The sequence below is a fragment of the Eurosta solidaginis genome, chromosome 2, assembly GCF_040869045.1.
Source record: "Eurosta solidaginis isolate ZX-2024a chromosome 2, ASM4086904v1, whole genome shotgun sequence".
Taxonomy (NCBI): domain Eukaryota; kingdom Metazoa; phylum Arthropoda; class Insecta; order Diptera; family Tephritidae; genus Eurosta; species Eurosta solidaginis.
In genome coordinates, this window is record NC_090320.1 from 291,223,756 (window position 1) to 291,250,084 (window position 26,329).

The 26,329-nt window shown below is 38.6% G+C and overlaps 2 protein-coding genes across 2 annotated transcripts; one reads left to right on the forward strand and one right to left on the reverse strand.

Annotated features, from left to right (window-relative positions):
- The first annotated feature begins 16 nt into the window (after positions 1–16).
- Positions 17–8,219, forward strand: LOC137241183 (G surface protein, allelic form 168-like). Its single transcript, XM_067768502.1, has 4 exons — positions 17–262; positions 358–468; positions 4,803–5,774; positions 7,664–8,219. Exons 1-4 carry the CDS (start codon positions 190–192, stop codon positions 7,864–7,866), a joined length of 1,359 nt encoding a protein of 452 aa, XP_067624603.1. The 5' UTR covers positions 17–189; the 3' UTR covers positions 7,867–8,219.
- On the reverse strand, positions 8,147–23,474 carry LOC137241182 (retinitis pigmentosa 1-like 1 protein). Its single transcript, XM_067768501.1, has 4 exons — positions 23,406–23,474; positions 11,113–11,223; positions 9,761–10,870; positions 8,147–8,492 (listed from the first exon to the last, which is right to left on the reverse strand). The coding sequence occupies exons 1-4, from the start codon at positions 23,440–23,442 to the stop codon at positions 8,284–8,286; spliced, it is 1,467 nt and encodes a 488-aa protein (XP_067624602.1). The 5' UTR covers positions 23,443–23,474; the 3' UTR covers positions 8,147–8,283.
- Between the last annotated feature and the right edge of the window lie 2,855 nt (positions 23,475–26,329).

Consider the following 26,329-nt stretch of genomic DNA (forward strand, 5'->3'; position numbering starts at 1 on the left):
AATTATTTGAAAAGGGCGCACTTCAGAAGTTAAATTGAGTTGCATGTGAATGGCAGTTAACAGAATAAAGTGGAAATAAACAAAGTGTTTAGCGTAGAATTAAAATTGCAAGCAGACGAGAAAATAATATAAAAATTACATTGCCTAAAACATTTTATATTGAATAAAAAGAAAAAAGGTGCCTGCAGCATGTTGGCGCATAAATTTAAATGGTTTATTGCTTTCACTGTCACTTTTATGCTTATTGACTGCATATATGCAGGTAATTTTAATTAAATATTTAATTGAAACCAAAAAAAAACTTCCTGAAGCGTCAAAAATTTTATATGCACTTAATTTTCGTCTTTCTTTTTTAAGATGTAAGCTCCTGCATTAAATGTGCCGGAACGGAAGATTGCTTAAGAAATGTTCCTACTGACGGGGAAAAATGTGCCGATGGGGCCAAATCATGCTATACAAAAATTAACGGTAAATATGTAATAAAAATATGAGGAAGAAGTATTATCAATTTCAATTCTATAGCAAAGTGCCTTTTATCTATATATGTAATACTCCTATATTGCTACAAAAGGCTAGGTTCACTCGCAAACATCAGAGTGTCGATATATTGTTGTTTAAATGTTTTTATTTTGGTATTCAATAGTCGAATGTCCGAAATTTAGATTTTTTGTCTTGTCTTGGTTTACTTAGGCCGTGTTTTTCAATACAAGTTCAACTCAGCTTATCAGTTAAACTGCGCTTGAAGTTATTTTGCAGTTTTTCAGTCTACTTTAACTGAAGTATAAACTGAGGTTAAGCGGCCAATCTGACAGGGTTAAACTCTAGTTAACTTATCAGTTATTTGCGTTCGTTCGAAATGGCGTCGAATATACCCAACAAGCATTTGGGCTTGAGTACCATTAGAGCTCATGTTGATAACTAGCATACCTCTAAAATCTCAAGAGTTTTTACGAAACAGTGGCACAACTTGAGAATCATAGTGTACTCAGGAAAAGAGGGATTTTTTTATAAAGCGAAAAATGCTATTACTTAAGTTGAAAAAATGATAGTTCCTAACTTGTGGTTCTTTGACTGGACTCAAGTGTAAGATTCAAATACTACAGTATTTTCACGAATATAAAATAAAATATATATAATTTATTTTTGATAAATTACGCTTTATTACTGCTACTGCACCTGATTGGTGTTTTTTTTTCACAATAAATGGCTTTTGGCTCTGGTGGTACCACCTTGGAGATTTTTTTTCAACTTCACCTCAACTGGGCATCAACTGTAGAAACGTGTTGAATATTCATTTGAGAATTGTACATTTCTCAAAATCTCTCAAAGGTTGGGTAATTATTTGAAAATGCTAATGACGTTGGAGATCAAATCGAGAACTATAAATTTTACAAAAATGCTCAAAGGTTGGATAGTGATTGAAGAACCAACTTCTTTCTCCAATCAACTTGAGAACTATCTGGTTTAAGAATAACTAGATAATGATGCTGGATATCACCTCCGGAACTATATATATATTTCGCTGGAGAAATATCTTTTAAATGTTTGTTGGGTAAGCAAAATCCAGCTGTTGTCGTATCTGCAAATTATCTAGATAATAAAAAACCAATGTTGCCGTACAAAAAAGCCTACCCCAAAAGGCGGCCTTAAACTGTGACTGAAAAACTTCTCAGCAGTTTAACTGGAGTTTAAATTTGACTAGAGTTTAAGCAAACTTAGTTTAAGCTTAGCTCAACCAACTACTGAAAACCGCGCCTTATGCTGCTACAATCACAAAAATTTTGTAGGCTGTCTTGTTTTTATTTCGAATTCAAAATTCATTGCGAGCATTTGCCATTAGCAATATAGGAGTGTTACATATGGGGTATTCCATCCCATTTCGACCAATTTTGAACCCGACCCCTTTAGAATTGGCTGAAAGTTTTTCTTCTTTTTCTAGCTTACGAAATACGTGTTTCAGAAGTTTTTCAAATTTTATTCCAACTCAAAAAAAGTTATGAATTTTTAAAGAAAGTTTTTTTTGTAATTTTTCAGTTTTTCGAGATTTTTCGATTTTCGCCCTTTTTTTTCTCATAAAAAACTTCAATCAATTCTGCAATCATCCTCACTAATCCCGGAGTGGGCCGAGAATTTTTTTTTTTTTATTTAATTGAAAAAAAAAACTTAAACATTTTTTTTGTTTTTTTTTCGAAAAGTACATTTAAGAACATATTTAAAAAAAAAAATGATCCCAAACGGTCAATTTTTGAAAAAGTTATAGCATTTTGAAAACAAAAACGGTGTTTTTTTAACTTTTTTGGAGTTGGATGAAAAAATTTGAAAAACTTCTGAAAAACGTCTTTCGTAAGCTAGAAAAAGAAGAAAAACTTTCAGCCAATTCTAAAGGGGTCGGGTTCAAAATTTATGGAAATGGGATGGAATACCCCATATACATATGATTTTATCAATATTTGAGGGATTTATGAGCTTATCTAAAGCAATAAATTGGCATTTTATGAGGTGACAAATATGTATTGATAAATATTAGAATGCGTTATCATATTTATTAGGGATGTAAGAGAGCAACAATTTGATAGAACTTTCCAATCGATTCCGGCTGTTTGGATTTGAATGTTAAACGAAATTCGATTGTATTGTTCAATTCTTTATCCTCTTGAATCTCCTTTATAGTATGTGTTCTTTGAACCCTGCTTTCACGTTCCATTTCGGTTTCCATTCCTATTCCGATGAAGCAAATTTGTAAGTTGCCATTCCGGTTGCGGTAAACTCAATTCTGCTACATCCCTAATACATATACATATACAGCTGTATACTTAATAATAAGAACGCGACAAGTTTAATAAAATTAGCACTCATTGACAAGGCGGCAGCTGTTTCGATTATACCTTGTAAATCTCTTCTTCTTCCGGGAGTGAGATTTGAACCCGCACTCCTACGATGGTTGAAGTATTTCAAACGCATTCAGCTACGTCATGCCTTAGTTGTTGTAAACTTTATTCAATTGCCTTCTTTGTATATTTTATTCTTTCGCACATTACATACTTTGTATGCAAACATGTGTTAAGTTATGCTTGTTGGTAAGGCGGTTTCAAAGAAACTGCTATTGTTTTTGCTTATGTTCTATTTATAGATATTGGGTTTTGGACACAATCCCGAAGCGATGTTCAATCAATTTTCTTAAAATCAAATTAAGAGTAAAAACAACATACAGTAGAAAACGGGTTATACATACATAGAAACTTGCAAGGTGCATTGATGGCCTGATGCGCTAAAGGTCAAGCCTTCAATGTGTGGATCGCTGATGATAAACCGTCATGGATTTTGAAATAGTCGGCTATACGGTCTATGAACTTTGTTTTTTTCTGATTTACTGGTTTTCTATGTATAACAATTAAATATAATATAACTTGTAAAATATACATTTTACAAAAATAACAAACTTGGTCTTGAAGACAACAAATTGATATAACGAGCCGGACCCGTGCGCTTCTTGCGCAACAAACATAAACGTCTCTAATCAAATATCAACAGAAATCAGCTGATCTATCAATCAATTAAAACTTACAGTCGCTGCCATCTAGCGTATGGTAGCAACTGCCGGTAATGCAGTGCAAATATTCTATAGTGCCATAGTACAAATAGATTTCTTTGTGTGATCACAATCGTTTATTTTTAACAAATTATTTTAATATAATTCAGCTAAACAAAAGTACTACGACCAAAATTGCCCAAAGCTTGCTAATAGCACGAATCTCCATCTTTACAACCAAAATTTTATTTATAGATTTGGATTCCAAATAAGAGGGACCCGTACATAAAAACAGCAATTAGAAATAATATATATGATAATTAAAACCAAATTAAAATAAAAATGAATTTAAGTTAAAATCCTGAATGTCGCTGAATACCAGCTACGTCAATCCGAAATCGAGCTAAAATTTTCAATTTTCTAAAACCGTTTTCAACCTTTATTCTTCAACCCGTTGGGTTGGTTTTCAACCTTCTATGTGAAATTTTATTTCATCCGCTTAAGACATTTTGTCGGTGATTGTTCGATACGTGAATAACCTAATGCAAACCCTGACTCGCTATCTCTCACCCCTTTTTTTACAGTCTTGCTCTTGTTGTTGCTCTTCCTTTTCTTCCTCTAGTTATGCTTCTAGTAATGCTCCACTCCTCCAGTTCCCTGTAGCTAACTTTCCATTTTCCTTCCTCCACCCGCCATCCTTTCTCCAACCTTTCACCTATCTCACTCCTCTAATTATATAAACCTTTACCTTTACCATTTCTTTTGACATCTCTTACCCACTCCATTTCCTTCGTTAAATTTCTAGATTCTGTTCATCTTTGCTTGCTCTCTTTCTCTTCCTTTTTCTATCTCTCTTTCTTGATTTCCTGATTCTTCACCCGCTATCTCCCTCTCTTCTCTTCTTCCTCCCTTTCTTTTTCTCCTTCTCTTTTACTTACTCACCTTCTTTTACTGACTCTTCCGTCCTCCCTTTACGCACCCTTTATTCGCTCTTTATCTTCTCCTTTCTGCCTCTTTTTGCTCCTCCTACCACTTCTATCCTATTCCCTTTCTTCAATGCTCGTTAGAACAGTATAGTATCTTAATGGCGGTACGTAGTATGTAAGAAATATTCTCTCACTACTAACTCACCACCTAATGCTAATGCTCTGCGAATGCCAGTGCGAATTCCACAGCACAGGCTCTAACACCATAAGCTCTTCTCCCTACAGATCTTTTAATAATCAGTCAAGCGTTATCCATAATACTTCTAACCTGCTTCTGCTATTTACAGATAACGGTACTGTTTCACGCGGCTGTTTTTTGAATACCACAGAGTGCAAACAGGAAACCTGTGTCACTTGTGATACCGACAATTGCAACAATAACAACATATGTAAAACCTGTGACTCATCAAACGATCCGAAATGTGCGCAAACCGAAGCAACGGATGTTAAAAATGCGATTTGCGCCAAGGCCGACACCAAATGTATGATCAGCGTTTTAGAGAGTAAAACTGAGAGAGGCTGCGTCACGGATGACTTTGCAAAGAAGTGTACAGATGATAAAAAATGTAAAATGTGTGGCGGTAGTATTTGCAATGTTGGCGTATTCCCAACAGATCGTCTATATTGTCATCAATGTAAGGAAACAGATTCAAACTGCAGCAGCGCTACTACAACGAATGCAGCGCTCTCATGCCTGTTACACGTAGAGAATGACAAATGTTATATGTATGGTAGTGATGCAGAGCATATAACACGTGGTTGCACTTCGGATCCAGGTCCAACGAATAAATGCGCGAAATTGGATGATACTAACTGCAGAGCTTGCGATACAAATAATTGTAATGATTGGAGTTATAAGATTGATCAACCCCTGCGGTGTATCGCATGCATCAGCAAAGATAATGCCAAATGCGCTTGGGGACAATCGGCAAGTAATGCCAAAAGTTGTGAGAAGAAAATCGTATACTCAGCTGAACCGAAATGTTATACGCGTACTGATGAGAATGAGGTGGTGACGCGTGGCTGTTTCTATGATCTAGATGAAGCAAGTCAAACGGCTTGTGCGGACGGTAAAAATTGCACTGTGTGCACAAATTCGAATGGTTGCAATAATGTCGATGCTAAGAACTTTACTTGTATCCAATGCCGTAGCGACAATTACGCAGGTTGTCTGAATGAGAGTAAAGGTATGGACGGTGGAAAATGCAGACATGTGGTGGAATCAGATGCGGACGCTAAATGCTTTGCTGGAGTTTGGAGTGAGTATTTTTGCTAATTGAGTGATTGATACTAATTTAGGGGTCTGAAAGTTAGTTGTTGTTCATTGATTGCTGTTTTGCTCAAACCAATTAGTTTGGCCTATAAACTCTTTGCACCTATTTTAGAGCAATTAGACATTTCTTTTAGGCCAGCTAACACAAATTTGATTGCACACGAATGTCCGTTTCGTTGCAGCTTGAAATGTGCTAGCTGAGTTTGGGAGATTGATGGGCAGTACCACCTGGTCCGAGAAAAACCCGGCTCCTACACTACAGTCCATTTTGGCCCATCTAAATAGAGTGATACTACATCATCTTTGCAGGATTAGTCGAAATTTGTCTATGAATGAATTGAAACGGACCTCAAAGTTTCAGCTAAAATTCAGGGAAGACCGGAGGTAGCCTGATGTTGTGTCCTATCACGGAAGCCCGTTCAAGGTACCACTTTTCGTTCCTGCGCTCAGACTCCTTAAGTCTTAAGGCTGATCTTGTTGCAGTGACAAAATATGAAGGCTTGGCCGCTACTCAGCAAAGCCGATCAGTTGTTTTAGATATTTGATTGCTTATATAGGGCATGCTACCATACTATCGCACAGTACATTATATGGGACTTAAGACAACTATGTATAGGCACATCGTTATCTTTGGTTTCATACCCAGCTTTTTTCAATGATGCAGTTAAAGGTAGTGGATATTGTAGTACTTTTGTTTTAATACTGAGTGAAGCCCATTTTTGGCAATCAAGGCGGGTACCTTCCGAAGTACCGCTCGGGTTGCTATTACCGAACCCATGGAAGCTTCTGTTCTCCAACATGGATTGCGGCCATCCGAGTTAGTGCCAGTTTACTCCAACCTTATGGAGGCCAAGGTGTGTTGCAACTGTACCTTTTAGTTCTTGAAAGGCAATTTTGGTAGATTTTCTTTTAATTTACGCGAGCTGTACATTTGAGGGAGATCGACCTCTTATTATTGATCGTCTGTAGAAATTCAAAATCCGTTGCAGAGTCTTCAGTCTGAAGAGTCTGAGTTCGCCTTTCTTGTTTTGGAATATTGCCTTAATTCTCCCCTTTCTAGCCAGAGGACCATTTTACGGCCTAGTTTCTGCCGCACAACCAGGGTTATACCACCTGGCGATTTTTTAGGGAAGAAGATGGTACATTTTTGATGATTACCTTTGGTTGCAGTCAAGGAAAGGTTTTTAATAGGATGTAAAAGGGGCCCTTCGATGAGTACGTCCACCTTGCTCGCAACGTAGTCATTTGCGTGTTCTTAGCAGATGATCTTGCTCAACCTTGCGGCCTAATTGGAATGCTCATTAAAAAGCAGAAGGACTTTTAAAAGTCGGACTTGCCCTTGCTGCTTTCTTGTAGCTCTTTAGACTAGTCATGAATGTATTTCTCGCTATTAGACTAAACTCCCAGTTCCATTAAGTAGAGAATTTTGCATATAAAATTGCAAGCGCATACTTCATTTTGTCTACTGCACCATCGAGCTCTTGAGAGCAGGTGGTGTCAGTTTGGGACTCCCTTAATTTTACCGATTTGACTGTCCCATTTGATTCTTCTCAGGTTCCTTTCGCGGAGAGCGCGGTGGTCTTCATACCCCAAGTCGAAGAAGATCAAGTAGTGGTTTCTTAGCAATGTTCTGTCAGAAACCCTTCAGTTTGGCACCACTTCTGAACCATTTTTTGTGGATAGAGTAAGGTCGAGGACTTCCCTTCAGCCGTGGAACAGGTATAAAGTTAGGAAAATTAATGCTGGTATAGTTGGCAGGGACAAGTCTAGGAATATTGGCTCTCTCTTGGTGCTACTACCAATCGCCTGGATTCTTAAGCGCCAATTAATGATGGCAATTTTATTTTGATGCCCCTATTAAACTTTCTTTTACAGATGATGGTTTGGTTATACGTGGTTGCTTCATTGACTTGGAAGTCAGAGATCAATATACTTGCAATAATACTAACAACGAGTTGTGCTATGTCTGTGATGGCGCAAATTGTAACACTAAAAATCTAAATAATGCAGCAAGAAATTTGATCTTAACAAATGGACTACTAGTTTTCGGCCTTTTCATCTTGTGGCGTCTTAAATAAGGGAACTGGTTTAATTTTTATTTTTTTAATTAAATTAATTGCAGTTAGATATAGATTTTTAACTTCGCACAGTTTCAAGCAAAGACCCAACTTCTTGAAAATTTCAAGATTTAGTCAAAAAAACAAACTATACCTGGAAATGTTCGGAAACGGGAAGGGTTTTTGTTTTTGGTGAATCGAACTTGTGAGGTCGAACAAGTCGAAGAAAAGACAAAAGAACACAAAACTATTTTCACAATCAAGAATTTTATTAGAAATCTAATTGAAACCGTATATTTATTTTAAAAAGTTCTTATAATAAAAGTGTAAATAAACAATACTTTATACAACATTAAAAATGTGTGTGATCTAAATTTGTGTTTATATTTATACGGTATTACTTACTACTAGTTAAATGAAGCAGGAAAGTTTCTTAGTTTATGACAAAAGTTTCAGGCATATAAAACTGCCAATCCCCAGCCAGAGACTAGCTAAAGGACTACCTTGAGTAGCAACCGATGGCGCTAAAAGATTATTACAATTCTTTTCATGACACAAAATGCATTGTTTTACTTTGATCTGGCAATACCTTAAACCAGCATCGGTAAGTTCCGAAATGCAGCCGCGTGTTGTGATATTGGTATCAGCTAAAATAAAAAAAAACATCAGAATTCATTAAATATGTTTTTTTTTTGGTTTTGAATAAAATTGATAGTTGAATAAAAATACCCCATAAAGCAAATACAATTTTCAAAACATATTTTCGTCGTGGTGGCAATGTTTTTTTCAGAATTTTAAAAATTGTATCTCTGATAACTTAAGGGCTAATTAAACTTCCTTAACCCTAACACCATAGTCGTAACCATACCCATCTCCATGTGATCGATTAATGGTGCCTTAACCTAAAAATCGTGAAAATTTCATAAAAATGAAGTAAACGCAATAAATTACAAACATACATATTCCACAAAAAATAAGTCCCTTAGGCATAACGTATCCAAAGCAATGAATAAAATCTGCAAAAAGTTATTAAATTCACCAACTCAAATATTTTTAGGTTATGGATTTGGCGAGAAACCAAAAACCAATTGGTTGGCTATGGTATGTTTATGGGGTTAGCGCTATGGCACCATTAATCGATTACACTGATTTCCATAAGATTCGATCAGCTGTTTTATCTGGTTATGGTTTTATGGTTATAAATCACCATTAATTGGCCCTCTACACAGTTTATATCACATACTTCAAAGTGGAATTACGAACATACTTAGCAACAAAGACGTGATGTTGTGGCCATTTCATATGATATAACTTCAATTGACTTTCTGGCCATTTGAAGTGGTCATAAGGTCAATTGATATTATGACCGTTGACCTTGTGTCAGCCCTCTATGGATACCATGGCAGTATCTAGAGGACTACAGTAGAAAGCAAATAAATCGCCAAGGATGAGATTGACAATGCCGACAAACTTTCTATAAGCTGAATTTGGCAGTCAGGTGGAAATACATACTTGCAGACTGACAAAATTTTCTCAGGTGATTAAAGCCTCCCCACAGAAATTCAAAATAATTTTAGAACTTATTTGCGATATATTTAGTGAGACCATGTGAAGCCAGGATGCATTTCGAGATACATATCAGTTTAGAAAAAGGGAGCAGTGACCATCTTTGTAGAGGCAAACCTTCCTTAAGATTGGATAATCTCACCACCCATTACTGTAAATCACGTTCTGGCAAATACAAAACTCAACATAAGGGGTGCAAAGGTTATGACATACTTTGCCTATATTGCAAACCTGGTTTCCCTGGGACCCCTCCATTTCGTTATGAGGAAATCATGGAAAAAAAGCTCACAAAACTAAGCTGAGGACCACAGGAATTAAGGAAAAATCTAGTGGTGACAGATTTTCTTACCCTTATAGAGCGTATAGCATCCATTTGGTTTATCCACCATTGCCGGACAATTGATCGGCTTTCCCGGCCCCATCGAGCATTCTGTATCCGTCGTGCTTGCACAAGAGTAACATGTTAAAATTTGCTGTAGCGATGTATTAGCCATAGTTGGTGCTGAATTTGTTGTAGTTATACCTTCATCACATTCTGAGTTTTGTGTTACACTGCCATTGAGATGCCCTCCCGCTTTATCACCCACAAGCTCTGGCTTATCACTGTTATATGTAACTTTAGCTTCGCTTCCACTAATGGAATTCGGTTCCATATTTCCTGTCGATATCTCCTTTTTATTTTTGTCTAAGACTTCTTTATCCTGAGAGTCAATTGTATTTTGTTGGGCCATAGGGACGGCATTGTGCCCTTCATTCGCTGATTCATTTACTTCTACTGGTTTGGATAATTTGTTTACAACTTCCTCTTCTTTCCCATCACCCAGAGCTGGTGCATCAGCAGGATAGTCTGGTGAGCCTTGCTCTACATCCACAGCTACTACTGTTGGAATCGATTCTATCTCCTCAAATTCCTCGCCAGTACTAGGTGCTAAAGGCCCTGTATTTCCATTTACACTAGCAACTTCTTCTGCACTATCTTTCACAGGGTCTTTATCTTCTTGAGCTGGTTTCTCTTCTGCTGTAGCCTCTTCCGTTTTATTCTGCTCTGCGTTTTGTGCTAAATCTTCAACTTCATCCACTTTTGGTTGACTTTCTTCTGTTACTGTGTTAACATTTGTATCTGCTTCCCCTTGTTTTGACTTTTGCTCTGATTCCGGCGGCTGCGAATCACTCAAATTCTCTGTGGATGTTTCTTTACGATCAGCACTTGGTTCTTCATTAATTTCATTTGTTTCAATCGTCACTGTTTCAGGTTGACTTTGCTCTGTGGTAATCCCAATCATATCCGCTTCGGTTCCACCAACTTCTGCTTCTGCTGTGTCTGCAGCTATTGTAACCATCTGTAAAGCTAATGGTACCTGTAGTACAGTCGTTACGGTGGTATACTTTGATGCCGGAAATTGACTATGCGGATTGTTGGCATTCAGTATACACATATTGTCAGTCTCACCATCAGTGACTTTAAAAGAATATAAAACAAAATATAAAAATGAAAAGTAGTTATGGAACCGTTAAAAAGCTTTCTTCTTAAGGGGAAAATTATGTAAAACGCAACGCGAGGCTACTAGTCATTTTTTTCGTATGATTCAAAATTCGTATGAACGAGCATTCAATCACCGTAAACCTAATTGGATTTGTGAAATTTTTACTAGTCTCACGGCGTGATACAAAATTTGGCCCTTAAGCTAAATCTTCACTCACATATAGCAAGCTCGCAAGAACTTTCTTTGCATTGAATTATATTATCCAATGTTATATCCTCCATGTTTTCACATTTGGGTAAAGTCGATCGACCGCATTCCGCACACAACACTGAAACATTTTGCGCACAAATTTAAAACGTTGTAAAAATTTAAAATAAAACAAGTAAGGTAGGCTAAGTTCGGGTGTAACCGAACATTACATACTCAGCTGAGAGTTTTGGAGACAAAATAAGGGAAAATCACTATGTGAGAAAATGAACCTAGGGTAACCCTGGAATGTGTCTGTATGACATGGGTATCAAATGAAAGGTGTTAGTGAGTATTTTAAAAGGGAGTGGGCCTTAGTTCTATAGGTGGACGTCTTTTCGAGATATCGCCATAAAGGTGGGCCAGGGGTGACTTTATAATGTGTTTGTACGATATGGGTATGAAATGAATGGTGTTAATGACTATTTTAAAAGGGAGTGGGCCTTAGTTCTATAAGTGGACGCATTTTCGAGATATCGCCATAAAGGTGGGCAAGGGGTGACGTTAGAATGTGTTTGTACGATATGGGCATGAAATGAATGGTGTTAATGAGTATTTTAAAAGGGAGTGTGCCTTAGATCTATAGGTGGACGCATTTTCGAGATATCGCCATAAAGGTGGACCAGTGCTGACTCTAGAATGTGTTTGTACATCTTTGATTTGATGCCCATATCAAAGATATTAATGAGTGTTTTAAAAGCGAGTGCCCCTTAGTTGTATATGTGAAGGCGTTTTCGAGATATCGACCAAAATGTGGACCAGGGTGCCCAGAACACCATCTGTCGGGTACCGCTAATTTATTTATATATGTAATACCACGAACAGTATTCTTGCCAAGATTCCAAGGGCTTTTAATTTTGCCCTGCATAATTTTTTCATTTTCTTCTACTTAATATGGGTAGACACCTTGTCGTAGTGTAGGCACCTTGTCGTTGGTGTGAGGGCTTAGCCGATCTCCAAAGCGCCCGACTATGAGGCGGAGCTGTTTAGGACTGACATCTACACCTTTTCGCCGCATAAGAGGGCGGCGGGATATCGGTGACCAAGAACTGCCAACCGCCTAATCCAGGGTGTTATGCGGACCGTGCCTATTGGACGATTTGCAGCCAGGGGATAAATTCGGATGTATTCGAACGGAGCCTTCCCGATACCGGGCCGGCTCGGGAAGTATTTATGGCCTTACCACAGTAAGGGGCGCTGCTGTGGCTGACGGTTCTTTCCCCGTATATAATACTGGACCGCTGAGCCCGCCTTGTCGGGCAGGTGGTCGTACGACCAAGATGAACGACTCATTACCTGATTGTAATAAGGACGATGTAAAGAGGAGGACTGACTCGCAATCCAAGGACGACAAATACGAATTAAGCGATGCGTCGGACTCGGGGAGCGAGAGTAGTGCTGATTCAATAAACTCCGTGTTGGAGAAGCACACAAATGAAAACGGAGTAGAAGAGTGGAGAAAGGTATGGAGGAGAGGAAGTAAAAGAGCTCTCTCGCAGTACCGTGCAGCACTAAGAATTGTACAACGCTTGGGGGCAGTGGTCGACCCAACAGAAGTGGAGATCGAGCGCTTGGAATGGGCCCATTAGGCGGTAGAAATAGGCAGAAGGCAGTTCAAAAGGTTTGCTGGTAGAAACCCTCGGTTCTGCAACCGGTATGAGGAGGAAGAAGCGTCAAATGAAGAGGCAACGTTCGGCGGAAGGACACAAACCTGCTTTCAAGAGGCAGAAAGGTCCCAGTCCTAGAGCCGCGAGGCAAGGTAGTCGCATAGACAAGACAAGTAGACCCAAAGCTGTAAGACAGATGGGCCCCAATAGCGAGGTGGCAACTACCTCGAAAGCTGCGAGTCAGAGGGAAGTTTCAACTACGGAAGTAGGAGATAAGCCAAAGTGAGATAACGCTAAGACTCCGGCTTTCTCGGAGATGCTAAAGGGAGTTAACGCTGAGACTCCGGCTTTCTCGGAGGTGCCAAAGGGAGATAACAGTAAGGCTCCGGCTTTTCCCGAGAAGATGACTGATGTGGCAAAGCAGTCACTGACTGTGGCGCTGGTTGATCGTAGCAGTCCTTTCGGACAAATGACTACTGGAAGGTGGAGATCTGTGGAAAGGGAGCTTATTAGCTTAATGCTTAAGATGATGCAGGAACAACCAAGTAAGCTCCTTCCAACCTTTGATTCGGGGGATGTAATAATGTTGTGAAGATGATAGCGTGCGACAACATCGCGAGCTTGCGGTGGCTGGAGGAAGTGGTTCCAAACCTCCAAAGGCAAGGCACGAACGCGTGGTTTGAGGTGGTGGATAAAGCGCAAATCCCCACGGTACCAAAAGTTAAGGTATGGATACCATGCGTGATGAAGTCGCAGGATACATTGCGACTTCTGCAGAATCAGAATCCGAACATGCCGACCCAGGATTGGAAGGTACTTACTGTATCTCGGCCTACCGAGGATGGTCAGTTCTACATCTTCCAAATAAACAAGCAGGCGGAGGATATTTTGTACACGCAGCTTGGCAAAATGCCCTTTGGCACTGGCAAAATTTACATGCGACTCAGGAAAAGAAGTCCCGAGGATAAAAACCCTAACACGCTAGAGGTGGGCGAAGTCGAAAAGGACCTCAAAAGACTAAGGGAAAAAAGACAGGTGGAGGTCCCCGACGTCACCACGAACGTGCTAGAAGAGGACCAACCGCCAAATGGTGCTGTGACTCGCACAGAGGAACACCCGGCACAACAGTCACGAGAGGCTGAAGGGGGCCTCGGATACTCTAAACCAAAAGGGCAAGGGGAGGACGACGACGTCACGACGAAGGTGCTGGAGGGGGCAAACAGCCCAATGGTGCTGCGAGTCATACAGATAAACCTCCAACACAGTAAAGTGGCGTCGAGCGAATTCCTCCTAACCCTTGAGGAGGGTTCGTTTGACGTGGCGCTGATCCAGGAGCCGTGGCTCCCATCGGGAGGAAAGGTTTCTGGACTTAGCGCGCGCGGGTTTGGTGTTTGCTACGCGCAAACGGAAGGACGGGTGCGAGCTGTAGTAATGGTAAGGAAACAGCTGCATTCATATATGCTGCCTAATTACACCACGGAGGACCTCGTAGCGGTGGCCGTTGTGCGAAAGAATAAGCAGGCATTTATCCTGGCATCCTGCTACATGGCCCATGCTTCGGAGGTTCCACCGATGGAGTGCAAAAGGCTACCATAGGAGGAAGGGCGCAAAGGGCGGTTGGTCATAGGTGCAGATGCAAATGCGCACCACAATGCGTGGGGAGGAGCAAATACGAACGAGAGAGGCGAATCTCTATTTTGTTACATCCTGCAAACCAATTTGCAGATGGCCAACAGGGGAAATGTCCCTACATACATTGGTCCAACATCCAGCAATGTTCTGGATATTACATTGAGCTCCGAGCGTGATATATCAAGGTATGATTGGATGGTTCTTGATAGACCATCCTTCTCCGACCATGCGTATATCAGCTTCATCATCCCCCTAAAGAGGGTAGAGAAGGGAGGAACCTTAAGAAACCCTAGGGCCACGAAGTGGACTAAATTCCAGAAACATGTAGAAACAAAATTGGGACAACCCAAAGAGGTTGCCAATGTGGAGGAACTGGAGGAGTCGAATGAATTCCTAACAAAGACGCTTATGACTGCGTATAACAAAGCTTGCCCTCTAAGAATATTCAGAGGAAAGGCAAAGCCGCCATGGTGGAGCAATGAGCTGAGTCTTCTAAGAAGACAGGTAAAAGAAATGTTTAAGCTCGCAAAGACCGCGGAAAGCGAAGCGTGCCGGGACGAGTACAGGGATCTACTGAGGATCTACAAGCGTGAAATTACCAGGGTGAAGAGAAACTCGTGGGAAAGTTTCTGTACGGACATAGAGTGCTCCAGCGAAACAGCACCGTTGAAAAAAGTCCTAGCAAGGGGAAACATAGTCCAGGGACTAATAAAGAAAGAGAACGGGGAATGGTCACGTAATAGTGAAGAATCCCTTGAGGTGCTTCTCGACACACATTTCCCATCTGGAGATGGTTTAGAAGAGCCAGCAGACATCACTCACACTTCGATCACGGAGCTAGTAGTGCCGGGCTTGGTGACCGATACCAAGATAGAATGGGCAGTGAAAACGTTTTCTAAGTTTAAATAGCCGAGCCCACACGGTATATTCCCGGCCAAGCTACAAGTTTCAAGTATGACGGTCGTGGAATGGCTTAAAATAATATTCGATGGGTGCATAAGGATGAATCATGTACCGCACTCTTGGAGAACTGCTCGAGTAGCTTTCCTACCAAAGGCGGGAAAGATCGGTCACGTGTATGCCAAAGATTATAGACCCATTAGCTTAACAACATTTCTGCTCAAAACCTTTGAGAGGCTGATAGATGTGTACATAAAGTCCAACGTGGATGAAAAGCTGCTCTCCACAACACAGCATGCGTATACCAAAGGCAATTCGGTAGACACCGCATTGCATAGGGTGGTAATAAGCATAGAGAAATCCCTGGAACATAAGGAGTATGCTCTAGGAGTCTTCTTGGACATTGCCGGGGCTATCAATAATGTTTCAAAATGGGCGATTATGGATGGTCTTAATTACATTAAAGTACATCCTGCCTTAATCAGATGGCTCGGCTGCATGTTAAATTGCAGAAAGATTACATCACAATGGGAATTGTACGAGGCCACGAAATCAGTGGACAGGAGCACGCCGCAGGGAGGGGTGCTATCACCTCTGCTGTGGCCGCTGGTCATCAACCAACTGCTCAGGCGATTCGATGAGGGACCCGTAAAATTTATGGCTTACGCTTTACGTTGCAATTGTCATACGTGGAAAGTGCCTTCCAACGATTAGTTATTTGATGGATCGTACAAGGTACAAGGTCCCAAATTGGACCAGGCCTAAGTTAGGAGGGGAGACCTTACAGGAGAAACCTTGCACAAAATATCTAGGAATCATCCTAGACAGTAAGCTGTCATGGAAGCTCAACGTGGAGGAGAGAGTCAAGAAGGCCTCAACGGCACTCTATGTATGTAACAGAATGCTGGGGTGTACGTGCGGCTTATCGCCCTCTCTTTCTCATTGGGTTTTTACAGCGATTGTAAGCCCTATTCTATACTATGGAGTTCTTGTTTGGTGGAAAGCCACACAAAAACCAATATACCTCAAAAATTAGAGGGGGTATGCAGACTATCGATGCTTAGCATTACGGGAGTCCTGAAAACAACCCCGACGGCTGCACTGTATGCCATTCTGCACATTCCACCCGTAGACCCGGTAGCAAATAACATAGCATTAACAACCGCGACCAGGCTCGGTGCCTCGGGGCAGCTTAAGCGCCGGCCATATGGCCATACTAGTATAGCGTCATCAATCACAAGACGAACAGACTACCTGATTCCCTATCTGCGCTTCGAGGGAGATCTTAAGGCCACAATAGAGGTGGACGGTTGGCGCAAGTGTGCGCAAATGGCGGACGAGGCGATACATGTGTACACAGATGATTCCAAAGTAGTGCAAGGAGTAGGATCTGCTGTATACTGTGCTGACCCGGAATTAAGCAGATCCTACAGGCTGCCGGATTACTGTAGCGTTTTCCAAGCGGAAATATTAGCCGTAACCAAAGCAGTAGAACCCCTGGAAGAGAATAGCTTAAGCTGCAACCGTGTTAATTTTTATATTGACAGTCAAGCAGCAATTAAGGCAATAATCTCGCATAGCACAGCATCTAAATGCGTGTTAGAGTGTAAGCAGTCTCTGGAGAGAATCGGGACAGGGAGAAGCATACATCTATATTGGGTCCCAGGGCATATGGGAATAGATGGGAATGAAAAAGCGGACGAACTAGCTAAAAAGGGCGCTTCCCTTGAAGCTTGCTCCGTAGACGTCCCAATTAGACTGGGCGAGATTAAGCAAAGTCGAGAGTTGCACACGATCGACCAAGCGGGAACAGCGTGCGTTCAAGCGCGGGGCTGTGAAGTGTCGAAAATTATGTATAGGTCTTACAACCTTAGACTAACAAAGTTGCTTCTATCATTAAAAAGAGAGGACTGTAGACTCATGACGGGTATTCTGACTGGACACTACCTTCTTGCGTCACATGCCTTTAAATTTGGCTTGGTCAGTGATACCAGATGTGGGAAGTGCGGGTTGGAGGAGGAAACGATCGAGCACGTTCTGTGCTCGTGCCCTGCACTTGCCAGGCTAAGACTCCAGCTATTAGTAGTGATACAGCCGTCAGATCTAGAAGCAGCAAGTGGCTTAAGTCCTAGGAAGCTTCTAATATTTGCCAAGAGGACGGAGTTATTTTATAACATAGGCCCTGGTTTTTGATAGGGTTTTTCATTTTGGTCGTTAAAACAAACTTCTGGTAACGCTACGGACTCAACCAGTCTATGTGAGGTCCTCATGGACCGACCAGTTCAACCTAACCTAATATGGTAGGTGTCACACCCATTTTACAAAGGTTTTTCTAAAGTTATATTTTGCATCAATAAACCAATCCAATTACCATGTTTCATCCGTTTTTTCATATTTGGTATAGAATTATAGCATTTTTTTCATTTTTCACAGTTTTCGATATCGAGAAAGTGGGTGTGGTCAAAGTCGCATTTCGGCCATTTTTTATACCAAGATAAAGTGAGTTCCGATAAGTACGATTTAGGCTCAAGTGTTAACGGCCAAGCGGAAGGAAAGACGGTCGACTGTGTTTAAAAACTGGGCTTGGCTTCAACCGATTTCGCCCATTTTCACAGAAAACAGTTATCGTCATAGAATCTATGCCCCTACCCTATTACCACAAGGATTGGTAAATTTTTGTTCGACTTATGGCATTAACAGCATTCTAGACAAGTTAAATGAAAAAGGGCGGAGGCACGCCCATTTTGAAATTTTCTTTTATTATTGTATTTTGTTGCACCATATCATTACTGGAGTTGAATGTTGACATAATTTACTTATATGCTGTAAAAATATTCAAATTTTTTTAAAATTTAACTTTTGTGGGCGTGTTCGTCATCCGATTTTGCATAGTAGTAGGAGTAACGTTCCTGCCAAATTTCATCACGATATCTTCAACGACTGCCAAATTATAGTTTACAAAACTTTTAAATTACCTTCTTTTAAACGTGGGTGGTGCCACGCCCATTGACCAAAATTTTACTAATTTTCTATTCTGCGTCATAAGATCAACCCACCTACCAAGTTTCATCGCTTTATCCGTCTTTGGTAATGAATTATCGCACTTTTTCGGTTTTTCGAAATTTTCGATATCAAAAAAGTGGGCGTGGTTATAGTCCGATTTCGTTCATTTTAAATGGCGATCTGAGATTAGTGCCCAGAAACTTACATACCAAATTTAATTAAGATACCTCAAAATTTACTCAAATTATCGTGTTTAGGGACGGACGGACGGACATGGTTATATGAATTTCTTTTTTCGCCCAGATCATTTTGATATGTAGAGGTCTATATCTATCTCCATTAGTTTATGCCGTTACGGATTACCATTATGCGAACAAAATTCATATACTCTGTGAGGTCTGCTCAGCTGAGTATAAAAAATATATATATATTTATATATTTATTCAATACTGTCAATGAAAGAACCTTTCTTACAGACTAATAACAATGGTGTAGGTTACAAAATAAAACATACCTACTTAAAATAAGAGAGTAAAATATTCAAAAAAGCTTGTTTTCCAAAGGAAAAATAAAGGGAAATACTCTGAGATAGAATATTAAATTCGTCCATAGATCTTGCAAGAGGAGCATTACTGGCAAATTTAGTTTTGACTTTTTTCCCGTAAAAAGGATAGGTGACGCGAAGATTTCGCCATGGAATATTAAAAGTAATCCTTTCCATAAGATAAGGACAATCTATGGTACCATGAATAACATTAAACATGAAAATCATAGATAAGATTGACCTACGGGTTTCAAGAGATTGTAGCTCAAGTAGCATAATACAGGATGCATAGGGTGGAAAGGGAGTATCAAATTTGAGGGACCGTAAAGCGAAATTAATGAACACCTTTTGAATACGTTCTATTCTTTTTATTGATACCTGGTTATACGGCCTCCAGAAAAAAACTGCATATTCAAGGTGTGAGCGAACAAAAGTTATATACAACATTTTAAGAGTATAAGGTTCTGAGAACTTGGTGCAGTTTCGACGAAAAAAGCCAAGAACAGAGTAGGCCTTCGCAATGATGAAATCAACATGTTTATTAAAAGACAGTTTCGGGTCGATAAAAACTCCTAGGTTCTTTACTTCGACAACATTCTGAAGGACAGTATTAGAAATGTGGTAGGACGTATTTCGAAAATGCAAAATTTTAGCAAATGTCATTTTAAAACATTTCTTTATGTTAAAAGGGAGACGAGAACGAAGACACGTTGAATGAACAGCGTTGATATCGCATTGAAGCTTTGCTTCATCAGAGGCATCTTGGACTTTGGCGAATATTTTGAGGTCATCGGCATAAAGTAAAAAATTTGCGAAGGAAAAGCAGCTACTAATGTCATTGATGAACAGAAAAAATAGTAGAGGGCCTAAGATGCTCCCTTGCGGTACCCCAGAAGAAGCAATGAAAGATTGTGAGAACACACCATCAATGGTAGCAACACGACGTCTTCGAGATGGGTCTATAGTTCCGAACATCATTCTTTTTACCACATTTCAAAATCGGAACTATGTGTGCTAATTTCCAATCATTAATGAAAGTACCTGATGAAAGAGTTAAATTAAACATTATTTTAAGAGGTTCGATGAGATCTGGGCATTTCTTTAGCAAAATCGCCGATAGGCCATCAACGTCGGTCTCAGACGAGGGCTTCAGTGAAGTCAGACCCATCTCTATGTCCTCAACAGACAATACAAGAGAACCAAAATTTAGGTATGAGCCAAAGTTCGCAGAAAAGTTTGCAGAATAGGAATTCTAATCAGTAGAAAAGTTGGACTTAAAAAAATCAGCAAAAAATTAGCTACCTCATTTGGCCCTTCAGCAGTTTTATCGTCGAGAAAAACTGACGTGGGAATAAAAGAACGAAACCGTTTGGATTTGATAAAGGTCCAGATATAGTTCGGATTACCGTTAATGCTGCGCTCAGCACAGCGAATGTAATTCTTGTATAGAAACTTATCTAACCGGTTAAATTTGCCAGCAAAGTACTTACATATATTTATTATAAAAATAAATATTCCTTGTTGTCTGAAATTTTTTGTGAAACTTATTTCTCAGATTTTTAAATAATTCTAAGAGATCTTACCTAGACATTGTTTGTTCGTGACCTTTGACCTTTGCTACCAGAATTTTGGCCGTCAGCCCAAGGTATGCAATTCTTTACAGTCACTTAAACACTGATAAATAATTACTGAGAACTCTGAGATCTTATTTTGAAAGGTGCAATATGAATTTTAAAATATGAAATATGAGTTGTGAACTGTATGAAATATCAAATGTGCAGCAAGAAGAATAGAATAGATCATCCAGCAAACGTTGTCCCGCCTGAATTTTGGCCTTCCGTCATTTCAAAGTGGGTTCTCCCACCCATGTTTGGCTTCTGTGTTCTTCTCCTTAACACCCCCCACCTGCATGCACGGCCGTTGTGAACGAATCTTGTAATTGAAATTTAAGTAACTTCCCGATAAGCTACAAGCTTGAAACTTGGAATATAGTTCAGAACCCGATGACAATTCAATAATAAGAAAAAAATCGCCGCTAGGTGGCGCAAGGATCGAGATATTCGCAAAATTCGCATTTGTGGTCCGATTTGGCTCATATTTGGAACACATGATACATGCAAGAATAGAAATCGACCTGTGAAAAAATCGCCGCTAGGTGGCGCAAGGATCGAGATATTCGCAAAATTCGCATTTGTGGTCCGATTTGGCTCATATTTGGAACACATAATACATACAAGAATAAAAATCGACCTGTGAAAAAAGATCGCCGCTAGGTGGCGCATGGATCGAGATATTCACAAAAATCGTATTTGTGGTCCGATTTGGCTCATATTTGGAACACATAATACATGCAAGAATAAAAAGCGACCTGTGAAAAAAATCGCCGCTAGGTAGCGCATGAATCGAGATATTCGCAAAATTCGCATTTGTGGTCAGATTTGGCTCATATTTGGAACACATAATACATGCAAGAATAAAAATCGACCTGTGAAAAAAGATCGCCGCTAGGTGGCGCATGGATCGAGATATTCACAAAAATCGTATTTGTGGTCCGATTTGGCTCATATTTGGAACACATAATAAATGCAAGAATAAAAAGCGACTTGTGCAAAAAAATCGCCGCTAGGTGGCGCAAGGACCGAGATATTCACAAAAATCGTATTTGTGGTCCGATTTGGCTCATATTTGGAACACATAATAAATGCAAGAATAAAAAGCGACCTATCAAAAAAATCGCCGCTAGGTGGCGCAAGGATCGAGACATTCACAAAAATCGTATTTGTGGTCCTATTTGATTTGGTCCATATTTGGAACACATAATACATACATAAATAGAAAGCGACCTATGATGCCCGATTTGGCTCATATTTGGAACAAATATTGCATACAGTCCAGTAGAAGTGACATCAAAATATTTTGGAGTTGGAGGAGTGACAAGCATACGTGGCGCAGAGTCGAGTAAAGTCTTTGGAAGGTATGTGTTGAGGACTTAGGTTGTAACAAATTGTCAGGAAAGAGTCCTTGTAATAATGAGTCACTAAATGAACTAAATAGAATGAGAAATAATATGCAATTAAATAAAGACTAAAAACTTGAAAATAAAATAATTAAAAAAAAATGTTTAAGTTAAACGGTTTTATTGAAAACAATACTTGCATGAAATAATAATAATACGAAAAGCTAGAAAATAATTAGGTAGGTCCTAGGTACTAGTCATCACACTCCTTATCAATCTAGGGCGTTGATCAGACAATTAAATAAAAGCATTGGACGCGTCATATTTCTATTGATAGTCATAAGTAAAACCAACTGAACCTTAATCAGGTTATGCTACGCCTCACATTTTTAGAAATTTCACGCGCCCAACGCTTTTATTTAATTGTCTGATCAACGTCCTAGATTGATAAGGAGTGTGATGACTAGTACCTAAGACCTACCTAATTATTTTCTAGCTTTTCGTATTTTTATTATTTCATGTAAGTATTGTTTTCAATAAAACCGTTTAACTTAAACATTTTTTTTAAATTATTTTATTTAATTTTACTATTGAATCCCTTACATTATATCGAAATTAATCTACTCACATAGTAAAGTTTTAAAATGCTAAACCCGTGTTCAAATCGAAGCTTTCTGTGCAGAGTTATTGCATTAAAACTACATTTAACGGCTTTATTTTAAAAGATGTATATATAAATCCACACCTTAGTGGAATACCGTCCTATCTCGGCTAACTCGAAATCGCCAAGTCCAATAAAGAAGGCCTATCTTTGAACTATTTTCATAACCACCCTATCTCAGTTAAAAATGTGCTCTGCCGTTGCTCCGGCCCTGAACAAGAATAGGGCATGGAGCTGAGCCACAGTACAAAAAAGTGATAAAATGTCATATGCTCTGCTACGAGCTACGTCGTGTTTTAGAGCGGAGCAAATAAAAGAATAAAAACTCTAAACGAAATGCTATTTGTAGTGGAGCGAGAGCAATCCAAAAAACATTTAACGCTTTTATCTCTCTCTGTTGTTGTTGTAGCTTCTTGTTTTCGTTGTTACTGTTGTTGCATCGGGACACTAACACTAACGGACAAGTTTCTGCATAACAACGCCCAACATAGCTAAAAGCATTCAATTTTTTGTTTTGCTCTTCTTTCAATTCTGCTATTTGCTCCGCTCTGAAACACGTCGTAGCTCGTTAAACAGCAGAAACAGCTTTGTATCACTTTTTTATGCTACGGCTCTATTCTATGCTCTGTTCATGTTCAGAGCCGGAGCAAAAGCAAAAAAAACTCAAACAATAAAAATTATGGGAAAATTAAATATGGAATTTAAAATATGGAATAAGTAATATAAAATGCAAATGTAAAATATCGAAAATGAGATATCATGGATATACATATGAAATATTTCTAAAATATGAACTTCACTCAGATATAAGAAACTACCCGTATGGCATTATTTTCATGATAACTAGGATTTTCACGAACAAGACTCAATAAAAAAGTGTAGTTGGAAAAAACCAGTTTTTACTTTTTTATATTTTTGATGAATCTTATTTTTTTATATAAAAATTCGTTTAACAAATTACCATTTTCTTGCTCATCAGCTCGAGTTGAAAAAATCATTGCACAAATTATTAAAACCAAAAAAATGGGAACCATCACATTCATTTTTATTTGTTTTTTTATTTTTTCACTTTTTTATAAAACTTTACGAAACAGTGGCACAACTTCAGAATCATAGTGTACTCAGGAAAAGAGGGATTTTTTTATAAAGCGAAAAATGCTATTACTTAAGTTGAAAAAATGATAGTTCCTAACTTGTGGTTCTTTGACTGGACTCAAGTGTAAGATTCAAATACTACAGTATTTTCACGAATATAAAATAAAATATATATAATTTATTTTTGATAAATTACGTTTTATTACTGCTACTGCACCTGATTGGTGTTTTTTTTCACAATAAATGGCTTTTGGCTCTGGTGGTACCACCTTGGAGATTTTTTTTCAACTTCACCTCAACTGGGCATCAACTGTAGAAACGTGTTGAATATTCATTTGAGAATTGTACATTTCTCAAAATCTCTCAAAGGTTGGATAATTATTTGAAAATGCTAATGACGTTGGAGATCAAATCGAGAACTATAAATTTTACAAAAATGCTCAAAGGTTGGATAGTGATTGAAGAACCAACTTCATTCTCCAATCAACTTGAGAACTATCTGGTTTAAGAATAACTAGATAATGATGCTGGATATCACCTCCGGAACTAGATATATATTTCGCTGGAGAAATATCTTTTAAATGTTTGTTGGGTAAGCAAAATCCAGCTGTTGTCGTATCTGCAAATTATCTAGATAATAAAAAACCAATGTTGCCGTACAAAAAAGCCTACCCCAAAAGGCGGCCTTAAACTGTGACTGAAAAACTTCTCAGCAGTTTAACTGGAGTTTAAATTTGACTAGAGTTTAAGCAAACTTAGTTTAAGCTTAGCTCAACCAACTACTGAAAACCGGGCCTTATGCTGCTACAATCACAAAAATTTTGTAGGCTGTCTTGTTTTTATTTCGAATTCAAAATTCATTGCGAGCATTTGCCATTAGCAATATAGGAGTGTTACATATGGGGTAGTCCATCCCATTTCGACCAATTTTGAACCCGACCCCTTTAGAATTGGCTGAAAGTTTTTCTTCTTTTTCTAGCTTACGAAATACGTGTTTCAGAAGTTTTTCAAATTTTATTCCAACTCAAAAAAAGTTATGAATTTTTAAAGAAAGTTTTTTTTGTAATTTTTCAGTTTTTCGATATTTTTCGATTTTCGCCCTTTTTTTTCTCATAAAAAACTTCAATCAATTCTGCAATCATCCTCACTAATCCCGGAGTGGGCCGAGAATTTTTTTTTTTTTATTTAATTGAAAAAAAAAACTTAAAAATTTTTTTTGTTTTTTTTTTCGAAAAGTACATTTAAAAACATATTTAAAAAAAAAAAATGATCCCAAACGGTCAATTTTTGAAAAAGTTATAGCATTTTGAAAACAAAAACGGTGTTTTTTTAACTTTTTTGGAGTTGGATGAAAAAATTTGAAAAACTTCTGAAAAACGTCTTTCGTAAGCTAGAAAAAGAAGAAAAACTTTCAGCCAATTCTAAAGGGGTCGGGTTCAAAATTTATGGAAATGGGATGGAATACCCCATATACATATGATTTTATCAATATTTGAGGGATTTGTGAGCTTATCTAAAGCAATAAATTGGCATTTTATGAGGTGACAAATATGTATTGATAAATATTAGAATGCGTTATCATATTTATTAGGGATGTAAGAGAGCAACAATTTGGTAGAACTTTCCAATCGATTCCGGCTGTTTGGATTTGAATGTTAAACGAAATTCGATTGTATTGTTCAATTCTTTATCCTCTTGAATCTCCTTTATAGTATGTGTTCTTTGAACCCTGCTTCCACATTCCATTTCGGTTTCCATTCCTATTCCGATGAAGCAAATTTGTAAGTTGCCATTCCGGTTGCGGTAAACTCAATTCTGCTACATCCCTAATACATATACATATACAGCTGTATACTTAATAATAAGAACGCGACAAGTTTAATAAAATTAGCACTCATTGACAAGGCGGCAGCTGTTTCGATTATACCTTGTAAATCTATTCTTCTTCCGGGAGTGAGATTTGAACCCGCACTCCTACGATGGTTGAAGTATTTCAAACGCATTCAGCTACGTCATGCCTTAGTTGTTGTAAACTTTATTCAATTGCCTTCTTTGTATATTTTATTCTTTTGCATATTACATACTTTGTATGCAAACATGTGTTAATATGCTTGTTGGTAAGGCGGTTTCAAAGAAACTGGTATTGTTTTTGCTTATGTTCTATTTATAGATATTGGGTTTTGGACACAATCCCGAAGCGATGTTCAATCAATTTTCTTAAAATCAAATTAAGAGTAAAAACAACATATAGTAGAAAACGGGTTATACATACATAGAAACTTGCAAGGTGCATTGATGGCCTGATGCGCTAAAGGTCAAGCCTTCAATGTGTGGATCGCTGATGATAAACCGTCATGGATTTTGAAATAGTCGGCTATACGGTCTATGAACTTTGTTTTTTTCTGATTTACTGGTTTTATATGTATAACAATTAAATATAATATAACTTGTAAAATATACATTTTACAAAAATAACAAACTTGGTATTGAAGACAACAAATTGATATAACGAGCCGGACCCGTGCGCTTCTTGCGCAACAAACATAAACGTCTCTAATCAAATATCAACAGAAATCAGCTGATCTATCAATCAATTAAAACTTACAGTCGCTGCCATCTAGCGTATGGTAGCAACTGCCGGTAATGCAGTGCAAATATTCAATATAGTGCCATAGTACAAATAGATTTCTTTGTGTGATCACAATCGTTTATTTTTAACAAATTATTTTAATATAATTCAGCTAAACAAAAACACTACGACCAAAATTGCCCAAAGCTTGCTAATAGCAC